Source organism: Typopeltis vanoorti, chromosome 26 (genome assembly GCF_054136105.1).
Source record: "Typopeltis vanoorti isolate ZY-2024b chromosome 26, IOZ_Tvanoo_1.0, whole genome shotgun sequence".
NCBI lineage: Eukaryota > Metazoa > Arthropoda > Arachnida > Uropygi > Thelyphonidae > Typopeltis > Typopeltis vanoorti.
In genome coordinates, this window is record NC_143574.1 from 29499575 (window position 1) to 29526477 (window position 26903).

The 26903-nt window shown below is 34.6% G+C and overlaps 1 protein-coding gene across 1 annotated transcript in view; it reads left to right on the plus strand.

Annotated features, from left to right (window-relative positions):
- Ublcp1 (Ubiquitin-like domain-containing C-terminal domain phosphatase 1) overlaps positions 1-26903 on the plus strand; it is a 114860-nt gene that overhangs the window by 55100 nt on the left and 32857 nt on the right. Inside the window, exons 4-5 of the mRNA XM_090414901.1 lie at positions 7132-7268; positions 26459-26572. Coding sequence (XP_090271027.1) covers positions 7132-7268; positions 26459-26572 — 251 coding nt within the window. The remainder of the gene's footprint in view (positions 1-7131; positions 7269-26458; positions 26573-26903) is intronic.

The following is a 26903-nucleotide window of genomic DNA, read 5'->3' on the forward strand; positions in this document are numbered from 1 at the left end:
TGGTGAATGAGTGGAATAAGCTGCCTGAGTCTGTTGTGGATGTTATGACAGTGAATGAGTTCAAGGCAAAGTATTATAGATACTGTGTGAATGTCAAATAGTTGTGATGGACATGATATTTAGGACCTCCCTCGATGAGTCTAAGGACTCCTTGGAGTTTCCTGTAATAATAATAATCTATATGGATCACAGTATGAAGGAAAGTGGTATTAAACCTGATATGAAGATTGGAGATGTTGGTCTCAGATCTTTACCTTATGCAGATGATGATATACTCCTAAATAAATCCAAGACAAGTCTGCAGAATTCCCTGACCAAATTGAATAACTGCTGTAATAATTTTGGTATGAAAATTAGCATTACAAAGACAATGAAAATTGGCAGAAACATTGAAAGTATCAACAGCATCCTGGATGTAGACCCTATAGAACAAGTAAAACATTTCAGCTATTTATGCACAATTTTTAGTGAAATAGATTGTAGAAAAACATTGTAGAATGAGACGTAGGCTGATGTTGACGATGCATGAAATGTTCAGAGAATTCAGCATGGAGGTAGTTATTCAACTGATCTGTGATATCCATTCCCAGAAGGTGAGTCTAGATGAGAGATTTAAGAATTTGATGGGTATATTCCGGAAGAGGAGGATCATCTTGAGACGATGTCAGTCTGAGAATCAAAGCCTCTTCTTCAACAGTAGGATGTGGCTGGAAGATGGAGAGGCAGGGACAGGAGATATATGGATATTACCTGTCCCTACCTGTGGCGGATGGGCTGCCAATTCTTGAACTAAGGCTTTGTAACTGGCTTTCCGTCATTGACACTTGATGGCATCCAAGGATCTTAATGGGAACACCTTAAATAAAGCCTCATTGATTTTCGTTATCCCTCGCGCCATCAACTCGATCTCATGAGCGGTGAGGATCTTATTGCAGAGTTGGCTTCGGCTGGATGTTTTGAGGTGCAATGCATGCCAAGGCTGACTTGACAGTGGAGAATGCACATTCGCAGACCTGACATATGAAGTGTCTGAGCTTGGGAACTCCTTGACCACCGGAACAAGCATCATGAGAATTTGAATAAATGGGTTGATGACAGGCCTTGCAGAGCTTTCTTTTAACTTTCTTCCTGAGGACGCCACTGGGATGGGTGGCAGGATCACCTCCAAACAAGAAACAGACATCTGGATTCACACTCGACAAGTTTCCTGGCTCAGGCCTATAAGAGTCGGAGCCTTCATCTGATGAGTTATTGCAAGCTAGGAAACTTAACCCTGGAAGGGAGGAATAGCGTAGCAGGCCAGCCAGTCACCCGAAGGTGTCCAGGAATCGCCCCTAGGAGGTCGCCTACTGCCGCACTTGCGAAGTGTCTCAGGGGATGTGCAGCCAAGACGACAATGCTTTGGATTCCTTAAACCTTGCAGACTCAGATCCCCCGTATACCACTTTTTCATATCTGTCAGTCAGCCATCCTCTTATCCATGCTAATATTGTATAACCCAAACCCATTTTCTACTATTTATGCAACAGTCTTCCATGCTATATTCTGTCAAAAGCCTTAGCAAAATACAAAAGTATCATGGCATATCCATTCCCTTTGTCTAGTTCAATGGTAACATTATTATAGAATGTGAGTAAGTTGCTAAAACATGACCTTCCCTTTGTAAACCCATGTTGTTCATTGCAGAGCAGAGATTCACTGTCAACCCATTTCTGAATGCGGGCCCTAACCAATTTTCCAAAATATTCACCACCACTCCTGGGATACTAATTGGTCGATAGTTGGATACATTGGTCTTTGCACCACCCTTGTGCAATGGAATTACCATACATTCCTTCCATTCCTGCAGAATCTTCTCTGTTCTGAGACTCATATTAAACATCCTGGTCAAAGGAATGGCCAGTTCTACTGAACACTCTTTTAGCACACATGCTGATATTCCATCAGTCCCTGTTGCTGAATTCTTGTTCAGTTTGTGCAACAGCTCTAATACCTCAGCCTCACACACTTGCATTTCTTCATTTAGTAAAGAGGTAACAGTGAGCTCAATGTTGCGTTCACCAAGTTGAGAGCTTTTAACGAAATGGACACTCATTAACTGAACAACCTCTTCTGAATCTGTAATTATATTATAAATATAATGATTTATTTATTTTAAGTTATACGACAATCATGAAAACAGCTCATCAGCTGAAATTATTATTAGGTTTGCTGACTGATTAGTGCATCTGCTCTCCAACCAACAAGTTGTCCATTTAAATCTTGTTGTGGGTATGGATGTTTGTGATTTTCTTTAAGTGGGAGAATTTGATTGCTTGCTGTGGGTGGGATGACTTGAAAAAATTCCACATTTGGTCTCTAGAGTAGGATTTTTGAAATATGTAAAAACTGAACAAAAATACAGAAAAGTATAAAATTAATAAATAAAAAAATGGAAAAAATCTATTTAATGTATACACTAACTTACCATTTATCCGGCTTTCAAAACAATGACCCTTCAATTAACCAACCCTTGCATGTCAACTGACTTCTGGTATAGCACCATATAATAGTACTTCAATTATACGACCTTTCAGTTATGATAACGTTCCATTTGAATAATTGAATGGTCAGATAAATGGTAGATTACTACTATACTATATGTTTATAACCTTTCATAAGTGGGAGTGACATAAAAAAAAAAATAATAATCAAGCTTCTGCAGTTTTTGTTATTCACATAAAATAGTAGCTGATATAACCACAATATAATTATAAAAAGTTTTAAAAAATTTACTCTTTATTAATTAGTTTTTTATATTCTATGATATAGAGTTCTTTCTTAATTTTAAAATATATAGTGGTGGAATGATTCATAAAACATAAACTAACATTAATGGTATTGTTTGTTAAAATGATAGCTCATATCATGTTCAGCTGTCACACATGTTACAGCATTTATTTGTGTTATGTAATGTCCATCATAGCCATGCCAGCATGGTTGATCAAGTGGTTAGCATATCCGCTCTCTAACCAACAGACTGCAAGTTCAAATCCCATCATGGGTATGGAGTTCTTGTGATCGTCATTAAGTGGGAGATGAATTCCATTGCCAGGTGGGAAGCCACTGTCCTACTTATTGCATTCATGACGTAGGCTGACCAAATTTAGCTTAGTATAAAGCCTTGACTTTTATTTCACTCTGTTGGACATAGTGTCATTTCAGAAGCTTCTTTAAACTTTCAAATAAAGCTCTGAAATTCGACATACAACATTCAGTATGTAGCATATATTAAATTGGATAAATGGCATGTTCAGGAAAGATGCACATGAAAGAACATATTAAGGATGCTAATCACAAATCAAGCCTGTTTTATTACATAACAAAGGAAAAACATGAAGTAAAAACTAAGAAGAGTGACATTTATTAAATTTAATATTGTGTTTGTGAGTTTAAAGATGACTCCAAAGTGATGCGATGTCCAACACAGTACAATAAAAATCAAGGCTTTATCTTAAACTTTGATTTGCTTACATCACATTACACAACACAAGTAAACAATACACAACAGGATGCAGTGGTGCATGGGATATCCAGACACAATGTGAACTGTAATTTTAAGTTTTTCATTAAGATTAGTTTATATTTTACGAGTTATTCTGTTACTCTGTGATTTCAAATTGAGAAATAACTACATTTTTGACAGAGTACTCCATAGAGCATAAGAAACTAGTAGTTTCTTATGCTCTATGGATAAATATTTTTATAATTATGTTATTGTTGTACTGTATCTTTTTCACATAAATGAGATAAATGTCTTGATAGAGAGAGTTATTTAATGGAAATATTCTATATTTGAAAGACTGGAAGTAGGAAACTGTATAGATTGCTGTTGAGAAAACAATGTTTGTTCAGATACTGAAAGGGAAATGAGGTATTGGGAGCTTTGAATATAAGCTATTATAGTAGTTGAGGTGAAAGGGTGATACTTGAAACATAGGACAGCACAGGTGGCTTTGTGGAAGCAGCAGAGTCTTGAGGTACATTAGCAGAATTATAGAAGGAAAAGCTGACCAGGAGCAATCTGTTATGTTTAAATACCACTGTAAGCAGTGGTGAGCTATGGAAATTTTAATAAAGGGCTCTCATCGTTGAGCAAAAAAAGCCATATTTCACACGAAAACTTTTATTAATACAGCTTGTGTACTAATCCTTAATCAAAAAGTATGAGGAGGACCATCAACCTGTAAAGGCTATCATTTTTAAACAAATATTTCATGATCTGGACATGAAATATTTGCACACAATCATCTGTATTTATTTATCTTACATAAGAAAAACATTTTTTTACTATCAAAATATAATAAGAATAAAATCTTTTATAATTGCACATATGCAATAGTCCGCATTTTTTATAAACAAAATAAATTTGTTTTGTTTGCGCTAGAAGTTTTTATGACAAACAATCTATGGCCTGGTTGGCCGAGTGGTTAGCGTATCCGCTCTCCAGCCAAAAGGCTGCGGGTTCGAATCCTGCCGTGGGCATGGATGTTTGTGATTGTCTGTGAATATACTAGAGGTGGTAGATGGCGTTGGTGTAGATGATGAAGGTAGTTGCGGTTGGTGGAGACGGAGAGTTGTGGAGTAGGTGCCCTCCCTTGATGAGTCTTTGGACTCCCTGGAAGTGTTATGTAATAATAATAATAAATAAATATTATCTAAACACAATAATATTGAAATGCGTTATATTTCTCTTTTGTTTTTATACTTCAAGTATAATCAACAGTACCAATCAAGGGGCATTATTTTATAGTCCTATTTATTTATGTGTGATTACCAAAAGTGAATTCTTATTTGTAAAATGGTAGTAGCAGTAACTATAATATTTTATTTAATAAAATCACTTTGTTAGGTTACCGTATGAGTTTGTTGCTTAATATAGTTCAAAAAATTATTTATTTATTTATTTTTTTTTTTTTGAAAAAATAAAAAAAGTCAACAAGGGACTCGCAAATTTGAGAAAAATTTAACAAAGGACTCAGGCAAGCCCCTTATAGCTCGCCACTGACTGTAAGGAGTATTAGGAATAAATGGATGGACTTGGGGTGCTTAATGGTCAAAGTTGTATAACAGAGAGGAGACCTCCACATAACCTTTAAAAGAATGTGGAGAACTGATCAGGGCTTCTGACCTAATGTCCAGTCCTCACCTTCTCGTGGTGCACCCTGTTAGGTATCTACCTAGATACTTAATGAACAAGGATGGGCTGGCAATTTGGGATTTAACCGACCAAATTGTATTCTTATTGGCTTAAACCAAATAAAAAAATGATGGTACAACATGACAGAATTTCATGCCAGCTGGGGTGTTACCTGATTAAACAAGGCCTCCGTTGTTTTTGCCAGGGAACCAGGGCAAACAGCGGAAAGTCAGCTACTGGAACAAATCCTAAAACCCACCCCAACTCAGCATCACCAGAGTTCAGGATCTGTACTATTAACATAAGAAGCATGAATGGAAAAGAAATGGAGCAAGCTGAGGAATTAGATAAGTACCAGATCGACATAATAGAGGTGACTGAAACAAAGGCAAAAACTGGTGAGATCTTCCGAAGTAATAAATACAAAATGTTATATTCAGGCAATGACAATCAAGGAAAAGAAGGAGTAGCCAATTTAGTATTCAACACTAAATACGAGGCTAATCTTCTTGAATGGCAGGCAGTCTCAGGTAGAGTGATGTGGATAAATATCACAATGGGGAACTGAACTTATTGATGAGACTTATTTGTGCCTATGGTCCACAGAATGTTCTACTAAGGTAGAAGTAGAGGAATTTTTTGAGGCTTTAGAGAAAGCAACTGACACAATGAAAAAGGAAAAGTTGGTCCTTGTTGGGGATCTAAATAGCAGAGTAGGAAATGATTGTCAGACATACAAAAATATATTGGGTAAATTTGGAGAAATGAACAAAGCTAATAATGGCAAAAGAAAAGAGTGCTCATTAAGTGTATTGTATTGAGTCAATTTATTAAGAGTTAAGGCTAAAGTGGTTAAAAAGCCATAAATTTCATTGTCTTTATTCCTGATGTTTCTGGCATTAGTAATCATGATGCATGATAGTTGACTATCCGGGTGATGTGTATTCAAGTACTTTTCAAATTCTGACTGGTTCAAATGAGCAGGCTACGTTGATTCATAAACCATTCATAGTTGAATGGTTTATGAATTTGCAATCCTGTCCTACCTAGTTTTCCCAACTATTTATATTTACTCTTTCAACTGAGCAACACTTTCTCCAAGCACTTCACACTAAATCCATTTAAGTGTAAGCCATCTTGCAAATTCAGATCCTTTCTACTATCTTTCATCACCATAATGTATGCCATTTCTTCTGTGTTCTGTTCATTGAATCATTAGCGATCACAGCTCTCCGTCTCAATTCACTTATTGGTTATATGTTGGCAAAGGCTTACAATCTTGACTCTTTTTGCTCTGCATCTTTTGCCTTATTCAACAAACTTTCATATCTTCTAATAAATATTTAGTAGTAGAGATTTCCATTCAGTTATGTAATGCTATATATAACATAGGTTATACATAGTGTTTCATTGCTAATTCTGATATGACTCGTCTTCTTAGGTTGTTTTGTTGTACTTGTTCATTAGTTGCAGTTTGGTGATATATTGTCCAAATTAGAGTTAAGTATTAACTGTTGTGAATTTCATTGCCCAGTAAAGATATTTATAATAATATGAGCAAATCAGCAGATTTGCCCATATTATTTACCTACAGCTGCTTAACAAAACAGGCCTGAAAGGATGACATCAGAAAGAGAGTTTTTCTGAAGAATGAGTAATCCATTTGATTATTCATTTGTAACATTGCTGTTACAGAATAAAACTGTTTTGATATGTCTTTGTTTTATTTTTTATTTTTATTTATTTATTTTTAATGGTTCAAACAAATTGCAACAGTTGTGTTATAGAAATTCCAAACCAACCAACCTCTCACATATTTTGAGCTTCAAGATGTACATTCTAATTGTTCAGAAAGCAGTTTATATATGTGTATATATATATATAGTTTATTGTTTTCTTTTACACATATATGATCCTTTTTAATTACCTTTTTTTTTTTAATGTTTCTGAAGCTGCTACAAGCATGAAATGGATAGAAGTAAAGATGAAAGAGTTGGGAGTAGCTGACAATCCAAGTTACAAAATACTCTTCTATCTGGATGGATCAGCTATGATTAGTGTACATACACCAAAGTATGGATTGGTGGATGTGAGTTTCTTTGCCTTATTTGTAGATTAATTTCAAATTTAACTATCTGAGAAATAACATAGCAAAGACTTGTACTGTGTCACCTTTCATATTAGGAAATAATATGAAATATCCAGGATTATTTTTGGTACTTGGATCTTTTATATAATAATTTGTTGTTTATTTGATCTGCTTAGAATTGGCAGTTGGATGAAGTGTGTAGCTTGCAAGGGCTTCTGCATATTAGAAGCATACCTAGTATTTAGGTCCATTAATTTTAATGAAAATAAATACTGTATAATCATAGGAATTTTCACTTGAGGTTACTTGCAAAGTAAAAAAATTAGTTTTCCTGATGGGTATTGATTCTTTATACTAATGCCAGGAGAATCCGGAATAAAGCAGATGAATTGGTGGCACTGATAGCATCAGCCTGTGCAAAGATTATTGGAATCTCTGAGACATGGTTGATGGAAGATGATATACTAGCAGGAATAGAAGTAGCAGAGTGTGGCATTTTTTGACAGGATAGGAAGGGAAAACGCAGTGGTGGAGTACTGCTTATGATAAGTGATGACTTAGGTCCTCTCAGAGTGGAGAATTTTGAGAGCAATGGCACTAAGGGTTTTGAAAGCATATGGTGTGAGACAGAGATGGACAGGATATTGAGTGGGGTGTTGCTACAAGCCAGGGAACATAGGGGTGAAGAGCAGGAGATGTTTAGGCAGTTGAGTTTGGCAAGTGCAAGAAGAATGATTGTTATGGGAGGTTTTAACTACAGCAGTATAAATTAGGAAGTGAAACTGCATTCCATAATAAGAGAATGTAATTTTTGGAATTCACGAGAGACAAATGTCTTAGCAACATGAAGAAGGAACGCAAAGTTCAAGAGTTTTCAATTTGGTCATAGCATCAGATCTGATTATAACTGAGATAGCGTATCTGCTCCCAGTTGGAGAGAGTGACCATATGGTTTTGACATGGAAAATGAATAGATATGAAGGAGTATCAAACAGTTTTGTACAATTTAATTAGTGCTCCTATGTGGAACATTATCAAAGCATTCCACATAAAAGCACATTGTGTGGAATACTATACATGCAAATAAATCACACAATATTCATTACCATGGCAATTTCTCTCATGATCTCTTTACTAAAAGTGCAACCATTAATGAAACCATACTTGGCAAGTGATTTCAAAAATATCCTGGATATAATTCCTAATTAATTTTTCAGTTTCTTTGTCTCCAACTCTAAGACGACTTAACTTAAGAAGACTGATGCTGATCTCTAACTTGATACAATGATCATCCACCCTTCCAAATTGGATAACCCTTGCCATTTTACATGTCTATAAAAGTGATTTTCATATTAATCTTAGCTGGTTGTAATCCAAATTTTGCTTTACAATCTTTAATCAAGTGAAGGTGATCAAAATTGGATTATAGCCAGCTAAGATTAATATGAAAAGCACTTTTATAATTAATATGAAAAGCACATGTAAAATGGCAAGGGTTATCCAATTTGTAAGGGTGGATGATCATCGTACCAAGTTAGAGATCAGCATCAGTCTTCTTAAGTTAAGTCGTCTTAGAGTTGGAGACAAAGAAACTGAAAAATTAATTAGGAATTATATCCAGGATATTTTTGAATTCACTTGCCAAGTATGGTTTCTTTAATGGTTGCACTTTTAGTAAAGAGATCATGAGAGAAATTGCCATGGTAATGAATATTGTGCCAGATGAGTTGGTTATTCTTAATTCATTTCTTTCTTTTAGGGTTACATGGTGATCAGCACTCATATTTGTAGATTTAGGGACTCAAAAACACACGTGTTGAACAGATTATTTTATTAATTACAAATAAAATAAAACTTGACGTTTCGACCTCTATATCGAGGTCATCATCGGAAGAATACAACTGTATACAGAACCAAGCTACATGCTCATGCTTTCTATATCAGTAAACTAAATCCACGTAGTAGTTAATAAATCTTTTTTCTAGCCTGACCTCTAGTGATAGAAAGGAAAAACAAAAATAAATAAAGAAAAGAAAAAATATATATATATATATATTATAAATAGATAAATGCAACTACAATAAACTGTTAGAGTCCTATGTATTAATATTCTGGATAGTTACAAAATGATTTCTTTCAGTTGCTATTGAATGATCTAAACACTTCACCAGGTACCAGGTTGTCTTCTTGTAGTGAGAATTTTTCTAATGCTAGTTTAGGATGTTATACAGGTTGTAGATGGGTCCTCCACATTCTTGAAATGGTGAGGCCATCATTTTTGTTGAGATTTGGGTTGTGTTTGAGCATTTCACAAGACTTTAAATTTTCTCTCAAACCAGGTTTTGGTGCGGTGTAGGGACTTGGTATTTTTCCACTCAATTCTATGGTATGTTTGGAGTGCATGGTCAGAAAGGCCTGTTTTACCGAAGTGGAGGTATTTAATGTGTCGTTTGTGTTCGTCTTCTCTGATTGGGATAGTTCGCCCTGTTTCCCCTATGTATGGTATGTTACATGTGCAGTGTATTTTGTATATCCCTGGGTGTGCTAGGTGTGGAAGAGGATCTTTAGAGGAACTGAGTAGGTGTCTTAGCTTATTTGGGGGTTTAAAGGTGGTTTTAATGTTGTATTTGCGAAGTGTTCTGTCTATTTTTTCAGAAATGCCTCTAACATAAGGAATGGCAATGGCATTCTTGAAATCTTTTTTGTTCTTACTGGTATCTTTATGGAGGATCTTGTGAATAGTTTTTTTATTGTATCACTAGGGGTCAGGCTAGAAATTTCAGGCTTTCTATCACTAGAGGTCAGGCTAGAAAAAAGATTTATTAACTACGTGGATTTAGTTTACTGATATAGAAAGCATGAGCATATAGCTTGGTTCTGTATACAGTTGTATTCTTCCGATGATGACCTCGATATAGAGGTCGAAACGTCAAGTTTTATTTTATTTGTAATTAATAAAATAATCTGTTCAACACGTGTGTTTTTGAGTCCCTAAATCTACAAATATGAGTGCTGATCACCGTGTAACCCTAAAAGAAAGCATCATCATAATCCATGGAGATGTGACCCACAAGCAGTGCAGCCTCTACGGTAAGCTGAAGATACGTATTTCTTTATTAACGAATCGACTAGCCTTTTTGAAAAGATGTAGAGACAGCAACATAATTCCTAACTGCATTAAACTAAAGAAGAAGTTTAAATCAACCAAAGCGCTCCGTATTTATGCCCGTTTGGAAAAAGCCTTGTTACGAGAACAAATCCACGAGGCACGTAAAAATCTAGCATCCACCCAAAACAAAGTTCTACAACTTAAATTTGAATTATCTGACTACGTTATTCCAGAAATTTGGGAGATTCTAGATAGAATCACTGACGACTCGGCCAAGCACTCACTACTGAAAAATAAAGAAAAACTAATAATGAAATTTCAAGCCCTACAACAACAGAAAAGCAGAAGATCATCAAGATGCCATTACGAAAGGAACAGCCAACCACAAACCGACTTCATAAGGAGCAACCAATCGCCCACAAACAATGTTAGGAGCCACCAACCACCATCGGATCAATGCTCAGTTATCAACCTATCAAACCACATTCTCACCGAAGGTGAACTCTCGCTGCTAAAGAAAGGTTTGAACTACGCCATTGCTCCGAGGTCAGTAAACAAGCTTGATATCGTATATCATATCGAGAGAGGTTTACGATCCCTCCCCACCATTCTGGCTGATAAAATACGAATGGAAACATCGTGTATACTAAATTCTAACAAAAAACTAAACACCAACATAAACAAAACCGAAAATCTAGCCCTTAAATCCTTAAAAAATAACCAGGATATTATAATAACGAAAGCCGATAAAGGCAATTCCACCATCCTGTTAGACCGTACGACATACATTGAAAAAATGAACCAGTTAATATCGGACCATAACACCTACCAAAAGGTTAACTACAACCCCACAAAACGTAACAAAAAGAAAACAACTGAATTAATCAAATCCGTCCACACATGGCCCGAAGAAACGACAAAAAAATTAATACCTCAGTATGCCCGTGCGCCCAGAATTTATGGCCTGCCAAAAATACACAAACCTGGCACACCACTTCACCCGATTGTTGAAGGAATTGACAGCCCAAATTATCTCTTAGCAAAAAAATTAGCTGCCACACTCAAGGAATTGGTAGGTCAGTCCCCTTCCTACATAAAAAATACACATTTCATCAGTAAAATCAAAAACATTACACTCACCGACCAAGATTTATTAGTCAGCTTTGACATAACTTCCCTTTTCACCAATGTCCCAATCAATGACACGATCTTGCTACTACAGAACATATTTCCACATGACATCACGGCCCTTTTTGCCCACGTACTCCGCTCCGGATATTTCGTATGGCAAAACAATTTTTACCTTCAAAAAGAAGGTACAGCCATGGGCTCACCACTTTCTCCCCCAATAGCTAACTTTTATATGGAAGACTTTGAGCAACGTGCTCTAGAGACAGCATGTCTAAAGCCCAAAATTTGGCTCAGATACGTCGACGATATTTTCGCCATTTGGCCCCACGGCCACGAAGCTCTAAATACATTCCTTAGCCACCTAAACAAACAACACAAACGTATCCAATTCACCATTGAAATGGAAAAAAACGACTCTCTTCCTTTCCTAGACACACTTGTCACACGTCTTCCCTCTGACTGTCTCTCCTTCTCAGTTTACCGCAAACCTACACACACAGGCCAATACATACACAAAAATTCTTACCACCACCCAACACAAAAATTAGGTGTCATAAGCACCCTTAAACACAGAGCCTTAACTATTTGTTCGAATGAACAGGCTCTAAACCAAGAATACAAAATCATCACCCAAACATTTATCAAAAATGGATACAATAAAAAAACTATTCACAAGATCCTCCATAAAGATACCAGTAAGAACAAAAAAGATTTCAAGAATGCCATTGCCATTCCTTATGTTAGAGGCATTTCTGAAAAAATAGACAGAACACTTCGCAAATACAACATTAAAACCACCTTTAAACCCCCAAATAAGCTAAGACACCTACTCAGTTCCTCTAAAGATCCTCTTCCACACCTAGCACACCCAGGGGTATACAAAATACACTGTACATGTAACATACCATACATAGGGGAAACAGGGCGAACTATCCCAATCAGACAAGACGAACACAAACGACACATTAAATACCTCCACTTCGGTAAAACAGGCCTTTCTGACCATGCACTCCAAACATACCATAGAATTGAGTGGAAAAATACCAAGTCCCTACACCGCACCAAAACCTGGTTTGAGAGAAAATTTAAAGTCTTGTGAAATGCTCAAACACAACCCAAATCTCAACAAAAATGATGGCCTCACCATTTCAAGAATGTGGAGGACCCATCTACAACCTGTATAACATCCTAAACTAGCATTAGAAAAATTCTCACTACAAGAAGACAACCTGGTGACGTGTTTAGATCATTCAATAGCAACTGAAAGAAATCATTTTGTAACTATCCAGAATATTAATACATAGGACTCTAACAGTTTATTGTAGTTGCATTTATCTATTTATAATATATATATATATATTTTTTTTATATTTTTTTATTTATTTATTTTTGTTTTTCCTTTCTATCACTAGAGGTTAGGCTAGAAAAAAGATTTATTAACTACGTGGATTTAGTTTACTGATATAGAAAGCATGAGCATGTAGCTTGGTTCTGTATACAGTTGTATTCTTCCGATGATGACCTCGATATAGAGGTCGAAACGTCAAGTTTTATTTTATTTGTAATTAAATAAAATAATCTGTTCAACACGTGTGTTTTTGAGTCCCTAAATCTACAAATATGATTAATTCATTTCTGTTTATTTTCACTCCATTTTACATATCTATAAAAGTGCTTTTAGATTAATCTTAGTATTCCAGTTTTAGGTTGTAATTCAGATTTTGTTTTACAATCTTTAATTAATAGTTAATACTAGTTGTTGCTTATAAATCAAATTTAATACATAACTGATTTATCGGATTGATACCCTTTTTTATAGTTTTTTTTTTCTTCTTATAACATATTTCTTTAAGAACTTATTATTCAACCAGCTTGCTTATCGTGTATCAATGAAATTTTCTCCTCAGGATAAATTTAAATATAAAATTATGCAGGTTATCCCTTAGTACTATTCATTTTGCATTAATGTCTCTTCTGTTAATTAGTAAATTATGCATTACTGTATATTCTATGTCATTCTAATTTCAACTTAAACTCAAATCATGAAATGTCAAGCAAAGAGAAATAGGTTACAAGTGGAAACAGGTAAACTTCCTGAAGCCTTTTAGAGTCACTTCATAAATATACATGTTTTTAGTTCCATCATCAGTGATGTTCATTTCCAATCTGCAAGAGCAAACCTACTTATTGTAACAAAAACTTAAATTTCTGCTTCAAGCACTAGTTATACATTCACAGTTCCAATTGACTTTTCTTTTCCAACTACATCGATTTAGCAGGTAGAGATGCTGTAGCATTTGCTGTCACCAGTGATTTCATACAAATCGTTTACATGCCTACTAAAATACAGATAACTCTAACCACTCTCCAGATCTCCTCTTCACTAGTGCTCCTAAGTATACTGCTGATGTTGTTGTTTTTCCTTCAGACAATTTCAGACCATAATCTGGTGTTGATTTTGTACAAAACTCACTCAACCCACTTTTATCGTAGTGTTGTCTGATCTTATAAGAATGCCAATGGGACAAGCTTGTGATTTCTGTACCACTTCCTTGATTGGATTATTGTTTTCAGTCTTCTCAACCTTGACGCTTGAATGCATGACTGAAATAATTCTTATTGATATGGAAATAGTTCCTCATTATACTTTAAATTATTTTCCCTTAAGTCAAGAAGTTTGCCAAGGTAATAAAGAAGAATCAAGCATAATGCAACTGGTGTGCACTAATATCTTCATCTTTCTTTTCTGTTTATACTAAAGCTCAAAATAATTGCAGACAAATTATTAACACATCTGAAACTGATTTTGAATGAGTCAAAAGCATGCATCTTGCATCATTTCTTCATGCTTGTAAGTTTAGGAGGAATAATGGGTGTCATTTCTACTGAACATCTATAGAAATATCCGTGGACCAGATATGATGCAGAAATTGACCATATGTAATCTCGTACCAAGAGAGTCATAAATTAACTGAACTATTCTTTTCTGGACAACAAGAACTTTTAGAGACGTTTTGGTGCATGACACCAAATATGGGAACAGTATTCCATGGTTGGGCATATTTGGGATTTATATAATGTAGTAGCTGGATAGGCAAAAATAACATTGAATGAAAAAGGATGCTTAGATTTTTGAGGCTGAGGATGTTATAGAAATGGTGAAGAAAGGCTCAAAGTAAGTGTCAGTCCAAGAACAGAGGTATGGTCTTGGCAGCTGAGTTATCACAAAAGAAAGGGAAGAGGTAATAACATCTTTTTGTGAGAAAAGACGAATTTGTGTTTTGGAAGCATTTAAAGTGATGAGGTTGTTGTAATCCCATTGAAGGATCGTATGGAGATCAATGCTTAGGGAACTGGTTATAGAAGATCTTGAAGCTTGACATGCTTGAGCACTGCAAGATTTGTCATATGTAGGAGAGTGGAAAATGCTGTCATCAGCATAACTATAACTGGTTTTGCTTATTTCAGGTCAGTGAAAAAAAGTCATTTATGGATATGAGGAAAAAGGTAGGTGAAATAACAGAAATTTCAGAAACACCTGCTTATCAGGAAAATCCAGAGAGAGAGAGAATGCTATCCCACTGATTATTAATGTTGCCATTTATTATCAGCAAACAATTGAATATTTTCTCCCAGACTGTGAACTGATTATCACTGGCCAACACAATTTTTGCTGACTTTTATATGAGACTTGTTTTTTACTAATTTGAGTGCGCCGATTTCAAATATCAAACCCATTTTTCTCTATCACGTCAGGTTTTTCCTCGTTGGCATTTTCTTTTTGCTAATTTGTAAGTTTTTGATAGTTTTAAGGAGGCAGTACTATTTAGAGGATCAAAAAACTCGATTTTTTAATATTATTTTCTGAAAGTATGTACTTTTAAAAATGTGTTCCTAACTTTTTATCAAGAAATTCGAAAAATTCCCGAAGATATAGCCTATTATTCAAAGCGGTGCGCAGATCAGAATCGGAGCGCTCTCGCTTGTTAATAAACGTCCTTTATAAATTGGCACAGCTATTTCATTGGAATGAGCAACTGGCCGATTGCTGAGTCGAGATTTGGATACACAATTTTTTTCTTATTCTTCTTCTTATAACCAGAAGTCTGAACTAAACAAAAATAGCAATCATCTACGTGATTTTTCAGTTCATGCCAAATCGTTTTCCCTTGCTCCACTGTCATAAATTTTCTACACGTGACTTACACACTTTATTTGGAGCCCATGACTTGTCCTGATCTGCAATTTTTACGTCAAAGTATGCAAAGTACACTTTCTTAACGAAATCAGTGATATTTGTCCTTTGAATAGGAACAGTAAAGCTGCCACAAATGTAGCAGAAGGAATCTACACTATTGACACAATTTTCGAGTAGTAGACGTGATGTATTTTCTTCACTGCCGACTAACATGCAATTAACAAGACAAAAAAAAACAGAGACTTTATTGAAATGTTATAAGCGCTCATCATACTTTCACAGTCGATTAACGATACTGATTTCGATCGTTCTTTGTCCGCTATGACACATATAGCATTCATTTGTTTTAGGCAGTTGTCATCACCTACTTTTCATCACCTAAATGTATTAGGTCGGTTATCGGCCTCTCTCGCATTCAAAGTGCCAGTACGTGCCGTTGCAGGTTCTTACGCATTTATTCGTTTACTAACAAGCGAGAGCGGTGAGCGTTCCGATTCTGATCTTCGCACTGCTTTGAATAATAGGCTATATCTTCAGGAATTTTTTGAATTTCTTGATAAAAAGTTAGGAACACATTTTTAAAAGTACATACTTTCAGAAAATAATATTAAAAAATCGATTTTTTTGATCCTCTAAATAGTACTGCCTCCTTAAAACTATCAAAAACTTACAAATTATCAAAAAGAAAATGCCATAGAGGAAAAACCTGACGTGATAGAGAAAAATTGGTTTGATATTGGAAATCAGCACACCCAAATTAGTAAAAAACAAGTGTCAGATCATAATCAGCAAAAAAAAAAAAATTTTTTGTTGGCCAGTGTTATCAATAAATAAATATTGTTTATAAATTAACAATAAATTAACAGTGGTTCTTGACCAGAATCATGTGATACACCTGCACTGCTTGTGACCATTCTCCTTTATGACATCACTTCCCCATGTACAACTCACTGGCTTCTATCAACCAGCTATCCTTTTATATCCAGGATACCAGTTGACTATCCATTCTTCCTCCTTTCATTTCAGTTACAGCGGGATTTTGTTATGTGGCATTCAATAAACTCTTTTGCAAAATCTAGAAAAATCATTATATAAGCAGCTTCTCTATTCATTATGGTTATGGTGATATTCTATCCCTAACCAGCTTCTCCTACATCTTCATCACCACACACACACACAATACACAAATTGACCTGTAGTTTGCTGTCACTGATTTGTATTCTTTCTTATGAAGTGGAACTATTATTTCTTCTTCCCTCCACTCCTTAGGGGCTGTTCCTCTGTAAGATTTGTTGAACAGTCAGTCAATCAGTTGATAAGAAACAAATATGAAATTTCCTATAAAAAAGGAGTTAGGGATATGCCATTTCACCTAAATTATTTACAGCAGTCCCAGAAGAAATTTTAAAACTCTAGATGGAAAAGTTGAGGAATTTGAGTTAAATGGAAAAATCTAAATCAAATACTATTTGCTGATATCATTGTTCTTTTAGATAACTTTGCAGAACTTCAAAAAATGATCAATGAATTGAATGCAGAAAGTAAAATGAAAGGATTAAATATAAATAAAGACAAAACCAAAATAATGTATTATAAATACATAATTAACAAGCTAGTACAATATGGGACACCAGAAAATTGATATGGTAATCTCCTATCTACCTAGGACAAAAGATCATAGTAGAGGAAGGCTGTGAAGAAATTATACATAGAATTCAACTTGGTTGGATATCCTTTGGAAAACACCATGAAGCACTCAAAGGAGACATCCCAATCTGCCTTAAAAGAAAAATATTTAACAGTTGTATACTTCTGGTCATGACATATGGAAATGAAACATGGACTTAGACTTAAAAATTGACCAACAAGTTGATGATTACCCAGCAGAAAATGGAAAGATCATTACTCAGTATTACCATTCAAGATAGAAAGCTCAGTACTTGGGTCAGAGCTCAGACCAAGGTAAATAACAGTTAAAAAAGATCCAAATGGAAATATGCAGGTCATATTGCAAGAAGTAACACTCAAAAAGGAACAAAGTTGATATCTAAATGGTATCCCACAGATTATTATTACGGGCAACTCCAAGGAGTCCATAGACTCATTGAGGGAGGTCCTAACATCATGTCAAGAACAACTATTCGACATTCACACAATATCTATCGTACTTTGCCCACAACAGACTCTGGCAGCTTATTCCACTCATTCACCACTCTCCAAGTAAAAAACCTAGCTCTAACACCCTTGCTAACCACACCCACCACCAGTCCTATTCTCAAAAATATCTTCTGAATTAATCTTATAGAAATTCTTTAGTAATTTGAATGTCTCAATCATATCACCCCTTTTCTGCCTATCAACCAATTTTTGCAACCCACAAATCTTCAACCTGTTCTCATAAGGTTCATTCCATAGACCTGCTACCATCTTGGTCACTCGTCTCTGGATCCTCTCCACCTCCTCCCTATCCATAAGAAACCCTGGTGCCCATATTTGGGCACAGCAGTCTAGATGGGGTCTTATCAAGGCTCGATACAGAGAAACAATAACGTGTTTGTCTCTGCTTGTTAAAGTATTTTTCAGCAACTAAGTGATTTAGCCACTTTTGCGATGTGCCCCCCCCTATCCACCAACACTTCCAAATCCCTGGCCTCTAAGATGGAAAGAGAATTACAGAAAAATGAAAGAGATGAGATGAAAGAGATGACTGGATCTCAGTGGCATAGAAGAATTCAAGATAGACCTTCATTCAGATTTTAAGGGGAACCTGTGGCATAGTAAATTAATTAATAAAGAAACACATAAAAACCACCGTAATATCTTTAATTAGTAAAAGGACAAATATTTCGTACTAAAATTAATAGTACATCTTCAGTGTCTGTTACAGTAATAGGAATGGAATACAAGCAAAACGTTCTCAGGATCACCTATTAAAATACAGTTGTTACCGCGTGCTAGGAAATAATAGAAAAATAACAAATTTAATCTATTAAGATAAATGGTTTTTTACATAAGATAAAAGTCTCCCAGATCTTTGAGAGAGACAGACAGTCTCTCTTTGTCTGGCGTTTACCAAATACCTTGCGAATGCGATGTCTCTTATTTTGGACAAACTGGCCGTTCTTTGGAAAACATAATAGAACATCAATATTATATTGATTATAACAAACTTCTTAAGTCTGGTCTGGCACAGCACAGTATTGACTCTACTCATAGTGTCCAGTGGGATAAAGCTGTTCTCCTCCATAGATGCAGATTCAAATATGAACGCTTATTCAAAGAAAGTTGTAAAACTATCTTACACCGACCGAATTTAAATAGAAATGACTGTCTGTCTCAAAGATCTGGGAGACTTTTATCTTATGTAAAAAAACCATTTATCTTAATAGATTAAATTTGTTATTTTTCTATTATTTCCTAGCACGCGGTAACAATTGTATTTTAATAGGTGATCCACCGAACGTTTTGCTTGTATTCCATTCCTATTACTGTAACAGACACTGAAGATGTACTATTAATTTTAGTACGAAATATTTGTCCTTTTACTAATTAAAGATATTACTGTGGTTTTTACATATTTCTTTATTAATTAAGACCTTCATTCAGCAGTAGACAGAAAATGACTGATGATTAAATCACCTGTCTGTCACTTATCAGTCTCTTCTGTCTGAATAGTTCACATCTCTTTGTTTTCTGGACTAGCAACACCCCATTAAATTATCTAAAATTCTTGAATCAAACAGTCCTAAAGATTCCTATCACTACTGTGTCATTGATCCTTCATTTGGAGGAGTGCAACTTTTTGGAGGTCATCAGTAACGTACATCTCCCTTCTAATATCTCCCTTTCTTTTTTGAAAAATTTTTTTTGTGTCCATCATCTGTTCCCATCTGCGTGTTGTCACATGTTCTCTTAATATATTATTATTTCTTTATAGATAGATGCTAATACAGCATCAAGCTCTTCTGATATTGATGTTAACACAGCAATGAGTTTGAATGAGATATCAGCCCGTGTACTGATATCTCAACCCAAACTTGGTTGTTTAACTTGAGTCTCACTATGAACATGATTCCTAATGAGTGGAAGGCCAAAATATACAAGGATGTAGCCAGATATAAACCAATTTGTATCTCTGGAGTAGATATTGAAGGTATTTGAGAGGTGGCGAGAAAATGACATCCAGAGTTGGGTAGGTAACAGTAATCTTTTATAGGGGCAGCATGACTTTGGTAAAGCAAGACCTATCTTTAGCAATCTATCCATGTTTTATAGTAAAATGAGCTGATGTGGTTAAGGAGAATGTATATACCAATGATACTTTCAGATTTTATCCAGGCATTGTTTGTATAATACCTCCTATGTATAATACATAGGAGATATTATACAAACTCAAAGGATAAGTAGCAAAATAAGCTTGTAACATAGATTCTTATGGGTGATATCTCATCTTCATCATTTCTTTTGCATGTTGTCCGAGAAATGAGAATGGTGTTAGATCCTAAATGAAGGAATCTTGGAAAGATCATTCATTTGAGGTCTAACATATAAAAATGGCAAACTTAGAGAAATACCTGCACATCAGTTGTAATTAAAAGTGAAACTTCCTCACTTTATGTAAAAATTTGTATACTTTATTTAAGCACCTTATATTCAAGCTATTGTGATTAATTTAAGATTTCATTTTGTATGTCTTTAAAAAGAGGGATAATGTGAAGTAAATTTAAGTCATCATAAAGCTGTTAAGTATTAATTCCTGGAAGGCCTAAAGCTACACGTGTACAGCGTAACGCTGGCGGGTATAGCTTACTCGGAAAATCACGTAGCCACGTATTCCATGAATCCGAGTATATCAGCGTCGTAGAAACGAAGGATAAGCCAAAGGGTGAAATTAGTAAAGTTCGTGTGCAAAAAGGGGCTAAAAAAGAGGGCGCTCGATAGGAGTATTAAAGAGGGTTGAGCCTGGAAAAAAGGGCCTTTTTTCTTGATCACTTGTCGTATCGTTTTCCTGTGGGTGGTTCGGAAGTTGGTGGGCAGTTTCGCGTAAAGGGGGGGATGAAGTCTGTGATGTCGGGCAGCGAGCATTCGTAAAGAAATGAAGTTGGATTCTGTGCAAAGTTGAAGGAAGAAAATTCCAGTCCTAGCAGAATCAAGCCATCGCTGGAAAGCCCCATCGAAATGTTCCTGAAACACAAGGATTTTGAGACCCTTTCCGGCAGAAAGAATGAAGATAGCGTAACCCCTACATTGCCGTATAGACAGCCAAAATAGATGAGAAATATCCAGACAAACACGTGGTGCAGAACGACGCTGAGAAAAAAGGTCGGTAAGGTGCTGTTGTTCTAATTTTGTGTGAATGTTCATTAGAAGGAAGAAGATTGTTTACAATTATGAAATTAAGAACTTTATAATAAGGAACTCTGTGGACAGTCACTATTTAGAATGTTAACCTCGTTTGTGAGTAAGAAGAATTGTTTAGGAGAGATTTTTGTGACTTGTATGTGATAGAATTAACTTGATGCGATATGAAAGGTAGAATTTAGAGTCTCAGTAACATTAGAATGGTTGATAGTTTGTTCTTACGAGTAATACTGCTAGAAGGAATTTAGCTTAACTTATTATCATTTGATTTATATCCCAATGCATAATTACAGTGTTTAGCATGCCTTATAAGTTTTAATTAGTTTGAATGTGTTAATCTCTTAGTTGAGTTTACTTAGTATTGAACATAATTAAGTGTATGAATTTTGTATTTTGTTTTAGATATTCCAATAAACGTCATATTTTCCTGAACCTGAGTCATGCCTGATTACGATTCCAAATTACCACTTATAAAAATATAACCTGATTTTGGCGGGAAGGATTTAGTGAGTGAATATAAATATAGATTTAGGTCACGACTGCAATAATCTAGATCTATAGGGCAATTAAGTAAGATATTGGGTAAGAAAGTTAAGAATCTAGTATTGTCTCCCTGAGTAAGGATCTTTTCTACTATAGGATACTGGCTGGCACAGCAAAATATAAATTTGCCAGTATCCGAAGAGGAAACAATCCTAGATATAAAATTAAGTATAAAGAGATAAATAAATATAGAACATAGATGTAATAATAAGAAACAAACAACTTTTTAACAATGGTGACCTATTGTTGCCATTTTGTGATAGGAGGAAGCTTATTTAAGCATAAAGACATACATAAAATGACTTTTTGTCCAATTATCACCTGATGATAAAACCAAAACCCAAATTGATCATATTGCAATCAATGGTAATTTTCACTATATAATTTAAGGAAATTACAACGTATTAGGATATACATTAAAATAAATTTTAATATATTTCAATATTTCGGCAATGTCACGTTGCCATTTTCAAGAACTTAAGTACAAGACACGTGCACGCAGGCACAACAAAACAAGTAAGTGAGGAAGAAGTAGGAAGCTATTATTTCTCCTAAAGTCCTGATTGTGCCCTCTAGCAGGCAATGTTGGTATTCTTGGGCAATTGGGCTGAAGGTCTTCTGATATAAGTTTCTCAAATTTGAGGAAGTCTCATGCAGCCAAATTTGTTGTGGTTTGGATCGTTTCTTAGGGCTGAAGCTGATTCCATGAAAAGCCTTTCATATCTGTATTTGCTACGGTGTATTATCCTGGCTTTCTTCCACCGTATTCTATGGCAGGTATCCAGCGCATGGTCAGCAAGACCAGAGTGGCTGTATTGGTGAAAACGGATGTAGTCCTTGTGTTCTGAAATTCTGATATTTGCTGTCCTGCCTGTTTGGCCAAAGTAGGACAGCTTACAGCTGCAAGGGACCTGGTATACACCAGGTAGGTCTGGGGGGGGGGGTTGGTCTTTAGTAGAGTGGATAAGGGATGCCAATTTTTTAATTTTATTTTATTATTTTTTATTTTATTTTATTTTATTTAAAAAATAAAATAAAATAAAAAAATTGGCATCCCTTATCTGCTCTACTAAAGACCCCTCCCCCTAGACCTACCTGGTGTATACCAGGTCCCTTGCAGCTGTAAGCTGTCCTACTTTGGCCAAACAGGCAGGACAGCAAATATCAGAATTTCAAAACACAAGGATTCATCCGTTTTCACCAATCAGTTTCAGCCATTCTGGTCTTGCTGACCATGCGCTGGATACCTGCCATAGAATACGGTGGAAGAAAGCCAGGATAATACACCATCGCAAATACAGATATGAAAGGCTTTTCATGGAATCAGCTTCAGCCCTAAGAAATGATCCAAACCTCAACATTGGGCTGAAGGTCTTCTGCATGAGACTTCCTCAAATTTAGGAAACCTACATCAGAAGACCTTCAGCCCAATCGCCCAAGAATACCAACATTGCCCACTAGAGGGCACAATCAGGACTTTAGGAGAAATAATAGTTCCTACTTCTTCCTCACTTACTCATTTGTTGTGCCTGCACGTGTCATGTACTTAAGTTCTTGAAAATGGCAACGTGATGTTGCGAAATATTGAAATATATTAAAATTTATTTTAATGTATATCCTCGTACGTTGTAATTTCCTTAAATTATATAGTGAAAATGCATAACCAACGTCTAAGCCTTTCCACGAGAACAATGGTAATTTTATGAGTTCATTCCTAGATATTCAAGTAAGGCAAGGAGCTGATGTTGGATCTGATCATTACTTAGTAACAGCCAAAATTAAAGATGAATAAAATTAAGAAACCTTTTCTATTATGATAAAAAAATCAATTTCATATTTTGGAAAATGAGAAGCTTGCAAGTGAGAAAGTAGAAAGCCCAGAATTAAAAAAAAAATTTGAATTGTATATAATGAGGTTACAAAAGACTCTTTGGGTGCTAAGAAGGGGAAAAAGAACAATTGGTTATCAGACAAGATCTGGAGACTCATAGAAGAAAGACAATTAAAATGATGTTTGAAAGGGCTGAATCACAGAGATTCAGCCCTTTCAAAATTTAGCAATTGTAGAGAGAAAGACAAGTTAGTGATTTTTAACAGTACATTAGAGACTGAAAATATATAAAATAAGTTAGAGATCTCACTTGATGTGAGAATTGGAGGGGAATTAGCCTACTCTCAGTGCCTGCAAAAGTTTTCTGTAGAATATTGATGAATAGGGTTAAAAATGAAGTAGAGAAGATATTAAGGCATGAACAAACTGGTTTTAGAGTGTCTGGGAGTACTGTGCATCATATTTTTACTTTAAGGAACATCATTGAACAAAGCATAGAATTTAGAAGCCCATTATAGCTAAATTTTATAAATTTTGCTAAAGCATTTGACAGTATTGACAGAGAAACAGTCTGGTTAATTATTAAAAGTTATGGAATTCCCGACAAATATATGACAATAATCAAAGAAATATATCAAATGTGAGAATAATCAAAAGAAGTAAAAATTGTGTTATTGCACAGCAACAACATCTGAATGCTTTGATATAAGATCTGGTGTAAGGTAGGGTTGTATAATGCTTGAGTTATTGTTTATTATAGTCATTGATTGGATCATGAGAAAAGTTACAGGTGCAAGAAGAGGAATTAAATGGAAGCCTGTGTCACAGTTAGAAGATCTAGAGTATGCTAATGACAGTTTTGATATCGTTAAAATACAATGATATATACAAACAAAATTGGATGACTTGTATAAAATAGCTGAAATAGTTAATCTTAAAACAAATATGACTAAAACAGAAGTGCTTAAATTAAACAGCAAATGCTATAAAGAAATCAAAATCTAACAGCATGCTATAAGAAGTTTAAGAATTTTACATATTTCATTGCAAATGTAAAGACTTGAAGGTGAAACTGACAACAAAGATATAATGCAAAGACTGGCTGGCTGGAAAAACTGGAGAGAAGCTGAACTGGAGGCTTAGGACAGAGGTATCTGGAAGAAATGGATCTCTCAGCCTTATATGTCATGAGGTACAAAGAGGATAAGTAAGTAACATGGATTGGAAATTGTCTATCTGACTTGGTATACTGGTATTAAAGAGTGATACAGTAGGCAATTACTATAGTGAACCCTTAGTTCATTATAATACAACATTTACTATAGTGAATTTAAATTTCACATGATTTCTAATATTTAGAAATTATGAGAAATTACACAAAAAGAAGTCATAGAAATGAAAGAAATCAATCACAAAGAAATAACATGACATAAGAAATCGTGAAAAACATAACAAAGGAAATCGCAAGAAATAAAAGAATTCATGAGAAATAATAAAGCAATTGTTGTGAAAAACTTAATAAAGAAAATCACTGGAAACATAACAAGGGAAATTGCAGGAAAAAGAATGAAGAAAATTGTTAGAAATAGAACAAAAGAAATAAAAAGAAACCACTGGAAACAGAATGAAGTAAATGATGGGAAATCGTACATTGACCAACATAAAGGATTGGCAGAAACCTTACATAAAGCATACAAAATGACAACCTGAAAGAGTACAAATGCAAACAATAATGGGAAACATATAAGAAAGAACTAGAAAAGTATGGAATTATAAAACTGAAAATGCAAAATTAATGTTGAAATGTTACATTAGCTTAAATTATTATTATACAGGTAATTTCCATGGAATCAGAAGACTCATCTTGGGAGATCCATTATTCACACGCTAGCCATCATTCACAATACCGCTCATTCTTCTTTCTCAGCCATTTTCAATCCACTGCTGAAGAAAGGCCTCTCCCATGATCTTCCAATTTTCCCGGTCTTCTGCCATCGATCTCTTTCTATCTGGAAAGAGATACCTCTCCTTAAACTCATTCACTGATGATTCACCCACAACCAGCTTTGCAACTCGTACTATTTTTGTCATATTTTTTTCGTTATCATAATTCTTAAGTTCCTGAATAGTCAATAAATATATATATATATATATATATATATATATATATATATATATATATATATATGTTTAAAATTATTAACTGACTTAAACACCAAGAAAAAGTATAAGAGATTTAATAAGGTTTCACTACTAGTTTCATCAGAAATGCCAACTTTGTCAGGTGAATACAGTACCATGGAGAAAACAACTTCTTAAAAATATATTGTACTTTAGAACAATATACAAGAGATTAAGTAATAGTTGTTTGAAATTGAGTCTGAGCGTTAGTTCTGGTGTGAAACACTTTGCGTGCGAATGATATCATGAGTATGCCAAAATTGGATTACAGCGCTGTGTGAATTGGGTAGGCTGTAACTAAGATTGCTGTTTAGATGGGTAGGGTTGAGAGCTATTTCTTTGGATTCCAAGATGCGTCTTTCTAATTCATCAGAGCATTTATGGATGTTTGAAGTTAAGTTCCAGTCTATTTGATGTTGTCACCCTAGTACCCTATCCAGCCACATTTTATTCTCTGCCAATACCAATGTTTGACAACATAAAAAAAATTGAAATTTTACAATATAAAACTATGGCAGGATGTGTTTGTGTAGTTTTAAATGTTTAAAAAATTGCTTTGATGTTTTAAAATGTCATTTTTTTCAAAAGGAAAAAAAAGACATTTCAAAACATAAATTTAAAACAGAAAAAATGGCATTTTTTCCATCTTAAATGGAAAAATGCCATCTTTTGTGTTTTTAAAAAAATTATCTCAGTAAAATATAGCTTCAGAGTGGAAATGTTTTCATGTGAATAATTATATTACACATATACACATTACAAATATATGAATATATTCTAAACTTCACTTATATTTATATATATTCACTTACATATATATATTCCATTCCGCATAGGTGAAACCTTTAGGAGTGATATGGGGAAAATTCAGTCAATTCAATAGTACAAATACTATCATGTTTGATGATGTCAGAAGGAACTTTTTAATGAATCCTCAAAATGGATTAAAGGTAAATTATTTTAGAATATTGGCATATTTTGCCAATATTCTAAAATGTTCTATAATTCTATAATATTTTATAATTCTGCTAAAATGTTTGTGATCCAATGATGATAATTTTTATGTAATTTTTATAGTTTTTTAATATATATATATATAAAAAGATGCAATAAAATAATCAGTAAATAATATTTAGCATATGGCTAATGCTGTATTAAAGCAGCATTTGTAACTTGATTCTATTAATTCAATTTTGGGAATAATAATAGCTGTTGAGGAGTTTTGTAAAAGAAAAAGAATTAAGCTTCAGGAAAGTTTCTAAAAAATTAAAATACATAAAT